This window comes from Somniosus microcephalus, chromosome 6 (assembly GCF_052327205.1).
Source record: "Somniosus microcephalus isolate GS21.2 chromosome 6, FLI_Smic_1.0, whole genome shotgun sequence".
NCBI lineage: Eukaryota > Metazoa > Chordata > Chondrichthyes > Squaliformes > Somniosidae > Somniosus > Somniosus microcephalus.
This window is the reverse complement of record NC_140992.1, coordinates 127,361,512-127,368,803: the sequence shown is the minus strand read 5'-3', so window position 1 is coordinate 127,368,803 and position 7,292 is coordinate 127,361,512. Positions and strand designations below refer to the sequence as shown.

General features: G+C 44.2%; 1 protein-coding gene across 1 annotated transcript; it reads left to right on the top strand.

Annotated features, from left to right (window-relative positions):
* Positions 1–2,063: 2,063 nt before the first annotated feature.
* On the top strand, positions 2,064–4,416 carry sox14 (SRY-box transcription factor 14). The gene has a single exon (XM_085990772.1). The coding sequence runs from the start codon at positions 2,701–2,703 to the stop codon at positions 3,412–3,414; it is 714 nt and encodes a 237-aa protein (XP_085846898.1). The 5' UTR covers positions 2,064–2,700; the 3' UTR covers positions 3,415–4,416.
* The last annotated feature ends 2,876 nt before the right edge of the window (positions 4,417–7,292 follow it).

Here is a 7,292-nt window from a genome sequence, read left to right as displayed (position 1 = left end):
TCACAGGGGGAGAAAGTGATCACAGGGGGAGAAAGTGATCAGAGGGGGAGAAAGTGATCACAGGGAGAGAAAGTGATCACAGGGGAGAGAAAGTGATCACAGGGGGAAAAAGTGATCACAGGGGAGAGAAAGTGATCACAGGGGGAAAAAGTGATCACAGGGGAGAGAAAGTGATCACAGGGAGAGAAAGTGATCACAGGGAGAGAAAGTGATCACAGGGGAGAGAAAGTGATCACAGGGAGAGAAAGTGATCACAGGGGAGAGAAAGTGATCACAGGGGGAAAAAGTGATCACAGGGAGAGAAAGTGATCACAGGGGGGAGAAAGTGATCACAGGGGGAAAAAGTGATCACAGGGAGAGAAAGTGATCACAGGGGGGAGAAAGTGATCACAGGGAGAGAAAGTGATCACAGGGGAGAGAAAGTGATCACAGGGGGAAAAAGTGATCACAGGGGGAGAAAGTGATCACAGGGGGGAGAAAGTGATCAGAGGGGGAGAAAGTGATCACAGGGAGAGAAAGTGATCACAGGGGAGAGAAAGTGATCACAGGGGGAAAAAGTGATCACAGGGAGAGAAAGTGATCACAGGGAGAGAAAGTGATCACAGGGAGAGAAAGTGATCACAGGGAGAGAAAGTGATCACAGGGGAGAGAAAGTGATCACAGGGGAGAGAAAGTGATCACGGGGGAGAGAAAGTGATCACAGGGACAGAAAGTGATCACGGGGGAGAGAAAGTGATCACAGGGGGGAGAAAGTGATCACAGGGGAGAGAAAGTGATCACAGGGGGAAAAAGTGATCACATGGGAGAGAAAGTGATCACAGGGGAGAGAAAGTGATCACAGGGGAGAGAAAGTGATCACAGGGGAGAGAAAGTGATCACAGGGGGAGAAAGTGATCACAGGGGGAAAAAGTGATCACAGGGGGAAAAAGTGATCACAGGGGGAGAAAGTGATCACAGGGGGAAAAAGTGATCACAGGGGGAGAAGAGCGACAGGGAAAATAATATGGGGGGAGACACGTCTGTTGCACCTCCGGATTTAGCAGCGGGTCAGGAATTGAGAGAGCGGAGAGATGCAGTCTCTTTCATTCTGCAGTGATTCCCTGAACGGCGATAGAAGCAAGCAGTAGACAGGTGCAAGAGTCACCAGCCCGGCACACACGGCTCCCTCGGGGAACCTAGGACAATTGTTTCCATTTCAGAAACACTCCCCTAAGGGCAACTCCGCATTTCCCAGGCAATTATTTATTAAATGGTGCATGATAGCTGATTTAATTTGGATTTGCAAGGTTTTTTCTCTCTTGCTAACAAGCCAACATTGAAAAGGGAGGGTTCGTCTTACTGTTGTTACCTGGGGCAGCTCAGAAATGTTAGGATTTTTTTAAGAGCTGGTGTCTCTTCTCTGAGCAACTTAACGAATTAAGAGCTGGTATTTCATACCCAGTTAAACATTGGGCGCCGTGCAGGGTTACAGCAATGGTCCCGGGGACAGAGAACGGTCTCTGGCCGTTCAGTTGGCCTTGTTTTAATCATAAACTGGTGACTTTTTAAGCCTTTGCAGTGTCAGCCATTAAAAAGTCCAACTAAAAAGCACCCTGAGTCACTTACTAATGGATTATTGTGGAAATGACATTAGCTGGCGCACGCAATACAAATCATGAAATAATTATTAAAACAGGGTCATGTATTAAAATAGCAAAGATTGTTATTTCAACGATCCTTAATTGCAAAATAACCATTGTAATAAGCGATTTGTCATATTTAAAAGCCTTTGAGTCAAAGATGGGGAAGGACGTGTGTAAAAAAAGGCCGATTGCATGATGGAATGAGACTCTGGCTGTGATTTACAGACTGTGAGGTGCAGCTTATATAACACCATGCAAAGGCGAGCAGAGAAAAAAAGCTTTGTTTGTCTATAAAGTCCCTTCACTTTTCTCATCACTCGCTGACTCACTCCAAAAAAAGTCAGTCACGCATAGTTATTTTTTTTAATGCATCTCACATTTCCAGGTGCTGTTCTAATAAAACAAGCGCCTGCCTACATTATCATCTCAAACTCCGAGGTGTGTGTGTGCATGTGTTTTAACAAGTAATGAAGGGGGTGAATTATTCTCTCGTTAATCGTCCTCTATTTTTGGGGGGACAATAGTTCCCATCTTTTCTTTCTTTTCTCTCTCTCCTATGAGTATTATTCTCCCTCTCTCTCTCTCATGATTGGATGCCCAGGGAGTTTGGTGAACGCCTCGTGATTATGTCAGTTTGCGTGCGGACTCGGGCGCACTCCACAAACCCGACGGCAGCTTTGAACTTCGCCGCTCCTTGGCTGCGAATCACGAGGTTTGCTCTTCATTTGCCGTCCAGGTGCTCTCGCTGGCTGGACACCTCCAAAGGGGAGGAAGAGAGAGAGAGAGAAAATCAAGAGAAGAAAGAAATATATAATAAAAGTACCCTAACCAAAAAGATCATCGGAGCAACTTAACTGAAGAACTCAGATCTTTGCAATCTCCAGACGAGTTGGTTCAGGTTTTTTTGTATTTAACAAGGAGCGTCTCCTGCTACCGAGGGAACCTGCTTTTCGACTGCGGGCTGCAATGATTTGTTAAGGAAGATCTTGTTGTTGTTGTTTTAGCGGCAGGTGAACTGTTTTTACTCGGGGTGGTCATTTGCAAAGCCAATCGTTTCTCCTCGCCTCTTTGCGCCAGAATGTCCAAGCCCGCAGACCACATCAAGAGACCGATGAACGCTTTCATGGTCTGGTCGAGGGGTCAGAGGAGGAAGATGGCCCAAGACAATCCCAAAATGCACAACTCCGAGATCAGTAAGAGACTAGGGGCTGAGTGGAAGTTACTCTCCGAAGCTGAGAAAAGACCTTACATCGACGAAGCCAAGAGGTTAAGAGCGCAGCACATGAAAGAACACCCAGACTACAAGTACCGACCCCGGCGCAAGCCCAAGAATCTCCTGAAGAAGGACAGGTATGTCTTTCCTTTGCCTTACCTCGGGGACACTGATCACTTGAAGGCTGCAGGACTCTCTGCCGCCGACTCCCTCCTGGGCGCATCCGAGAAAGCCAGGGCTTTCCTCCCGCCGACGTCGGCGCCTTACTCCTTGCTTGACCCCAGCCAATTCGGCTCCAGCGCCATCCAGAAGATGACCGAGGTGCCCCACACCCTGGCCACCACCTTGCCCTACGCGTCCACTCTGGGATACCAAAGCGGAGCATTCGGGAGTTTGAGTTGCCCCAGCCAGCACACGCACACCCACCCATCGCCCACCAACCCTGGCTACGTGGTCCCCTGTAACTGTACCGCCTGGTCCGCCTCGAGTTTACAGCCCCCCGTTGCTTACATACTTTTCCCGGGGATGACCAAAGGTGGGATAGACCCTTACGCTTCGGCGCACGCAGCCGCTATGTAAGACAACTACAACAGAAAAAAGACTTATCTTGTGAACTTGAATTCTACATTGCATGTCCAACACAAACAACAACAGCAAAAAGACTGACATCTGAAATGATCCAAACGCTGAGGCTTGGAGGGATTCCCGCCGGAACATTAATGGAACAAAAAAAGGAACAGAACTTTGGGATAGATCTCTCCCGACTCCGGCATAAGCAACTTGCAATGTAAACCACATTAAAAAAAAGGAGAGAAAAAAAATCATAATAAAAAAGACTGCCTCTGATCTTAGATTTTACATTGCATGTACAGTAAAGGCTCTACAAATCGAAACTTTGTCCTAGTCTGGCGACAGACTCTAAAAGAAGGGAACTTTGAGACGGATTCTGAATCATGACTGTTTGTAGCATGAGACTTGGGTGTGCTACTGACGGCGGATGACCGACTGTAAAATTGTAAATGTTCTGTTTGAAAAGCTGCCACTTAAAAAAAATAGCAGTTTCGGTTTTATTTATTATCATGTATATTGGTCTATAATACCACGTGGTCTTTTTTGTTTTGAAACTGAATTCTTTCAAGTCCTCAAATTTCCTTTTGCACATCAAAAAACGAGACTTGTTTTAAAACGTTGCCACCATGCAGTAATCACTAGACGATTTTCCAATTTCGATAGGAATTGAGAGATAACTTTTAAAATGAACGATAAGTGAGGGGTGGTTTATATCTTAACGAAAACGGGCAGAGTAAGAATGGAGTGCCTACGTTATGTTAAAGATAGTCCTCACTTTTGGTTTCTGGTGGTCCAGTGGAACTGGTCACGGTTTTGATTTCAGACCGAACTTCAGGCGTGAAGTCAACAACGTTGCTTATTTTTTTAAAAATGACTATTTAAGTATGTTTTAAGAAAAACAAGTATGTCTCGAAAACAAGCTGTATCCAGAAGGATTTTACCTCGTACTCTGTTCAATTGTTGAACAAAGGCAATGTTTTAAATAAAGACAAGCTGTCTACAAAAAAATAATATATGCAGAATATAGTATGTTTGTTGGAAACTGGAATCGACCCACGTTTGAACTCACAATAAATATTTCACAGTATAATCTCATAAATGCCTGAGAGGAGTGTCAATGGGATTAGAATGTGCAGGAAATGGTACATTAACGCGCCTTTAATGCATCCAGTGCAACTTTTAACTTTCATGGTTAGATTTATAAACATGTTTTAACCAACTATGCGATATGTCGATCTTGAAGTTAATAGAAGACAAACTGACTTTCTCACGGGCTGGTTTGTTTTTGTATTTATTAAACTATGAATGTTCTTGTTGAGTAAGGAAGACACCTTAACGCGAATATTATTGTGAAGAGGGAAAGCAAACGGCCGGACTATATCCCCCCACCACTACCACCCACTGAAAATGTGAAGCAGGGCGGCTGTTTGGAGCTGTGGACGCCGGGGATCATAGTCACCCAGACCGCTTGCTTATGTGTAGATTCCAGGCCAGGTTAACGTGCGGGTCTTGGCACATATTAATTAAAGATTTCAGGTAATGGACTCTTTAACCTAATTTAAAACACACCCAGGGGTTTGAGATCAAAAGGACATCAGGCTGGGTCGAATAGCTAATAGCATTCATATTTTTAAATCTATTTTAAATTGTATTTCTTTTTGCCGATGCTTGTTTCAGAGACTTTCTAATTCTTTATCTCGCTTCAGCTCTGATAGAACATATTCGCCCGCCCTTATTTTTCCACATTCCCAACTTGAGATGGTTTTACTCTGTCGCATTTTTCGCTGTCATATCTCAAGCTGCCATTGCACTCACTCACCCACAACATGGGATGAAGGGTAGATAAAAGGATTTAAATCGAGCAGTGTCATATTGTGCAAAAGCATAATGAGTCGCCTTTACAAATACAAAAAGTGTTAGCGGTGGGGACTCGACTCTTATTTGCTGATGAGCCTTTTTCAATAAGGGGCTGCAATCGCCCATCTGGTTGTAGCGAATATCAATAGGCGTGTACGTGTGTATTGTGCTTCATTCTATCCAAAGGTGTCCGTGTGGCGAGTGTGTCAGGAAGAAACAGTGCAAAAGGGCAAAATCAAAATACACTGGAGCTCTGAATGTGAGGCACAACAGCAGACGATTCGGAGACGGGGGTCAGAATATCTACAAAACAGTACTGAACAAAAAAGAATTCGGAAAGCTGATTCCTGCTATTTTTACATGACAAAAAAAACACTCCATCACAGACTAATTAGTAACACAATAAGTGTCAGAAACAAGAGGTCTTAGCAACAGGTTTGAACAGTGAAGGGTGGAGGCTGTGAGCGTTTTCTAAGAATGAAGTTTAGTACACTAACACAAAACAGAAAAAAGGGCAGGGGAAACAGGAGTTTTTTATGGCTTTATCCTGTGGTTTAAGACCGATTGACAGTCACTGCCAAAGAATTGCATATCACAAATAACAACAGAAAACGCTGGAAAAACTCAGCAAGCCAGGCAGCATCAGTGGAGAGAGAAACAGAGTTAACGTTAACTCTGTATCTCTCTCCACGGATGCTGCCTGGCTTGCTGAGTTTTTCCAGCGTTTTCTGTTGTTATTTCAGATTTCCAACATCCGCAGTATTTTGCTATTGAATTGGATATCACATATAGCTCAGTGTCCGCGCCTCATCTGCCCAGATTAACATCTGTTGTAATCTGGTAATTTCAGTAAACGCATAGTAACACCGTGTTTAATACGCAATATATAAAACAAACAAAAGGCCAGTTTTCAAAGATATGAAAAATGTCCTGTTCCTCCCCCAATTCCTCTCCAGGTGCCCAGTACCCAAGCGGAGATGCACAGGTCCGAGTTGAAGTTTGTAAATGTGCAGAGTTGGTGTTGTTTGAAATGTTAAAATCCCGTAGATGACGAATGGTCATTTCGCACCCAATTAAAACATCAGAAAACATGGTCCAGTTACAGTGTCAAAAACTGACCCTAAACGTGTCCATACCGAAACTGAAGAGGCTGCAATGAATTGCCCGAAATCATTATTATCACTTCAAAAAACAGAGGCCGCTTTTAACAGATTATTTAACTCCCCGATTAATCCCATCAGACTGGTTCATTCACACTTTAACAAGCAATACCCTTTTTTAACAAAACAAATCTGGTTTGCTAATCGACTTGACACCCGAATGAACTGATGTCTAAAGTCTGATGTCACTTGTCGAGTCCAGGAACCCCGCAGGGGAATTAACTCCTGTCAAACCAGTTCATCTAGAAACCACCTCTTTTTTGTTAAAGAAAAACGAAAATAAAATCATTAAACAGACAGGTACACATAGCACACCTTAGCAGTCGTATTTCCAAACACTTAGCGCGGGGTTTCAGGTTACAATAATATGGTACTTCAGAACCCATTCGCCGTCACTCCGCACGGCTTGTCGTTGCCTGGGTCCACAGTACTTTGGCAATGTGGGCCAAGGGAAAGTGAATAACTAGCCAAGGCGGAAAACGTAATGCGGAGAGCATCGGGAAAAAAAGCGAAGAAAATAATAAATAAGATATTACAAGGAAGGAGCGCTGTAAAAGAATTAAAGGTGGAACGCTATGAACTGGAAGGGCATCCGCATACCTTTGCTGTGTGTGACTGTTGCCTTTAATGAGGCAAACATTGAAATGAGATAGAATTAACAGGCCATTCGGCTCAATCTATGCTGGTGTTTATGCTCCACCCGAGCCTCCTCCCACCCTACTTCATCTAATACCTACAATGCATAGGCGGATCACCTCGTCCGGTCCCACTTGCATTCACACAAGGGCCACCTGGCGGGATATATAAACACCCGGGATAAACAACTCAATTGGAATGCTGCTAAATGACGGGCCACGGTAAATCAAATCG

Coding starts and splice junctions, on each gene's coding strand:
- sox14 (XM_085990772.1), top strand. CDS start 2,701: ATGTCCAAGCCCGCAGACCACATCAAGAGACCGATGAACGCTTTCATG.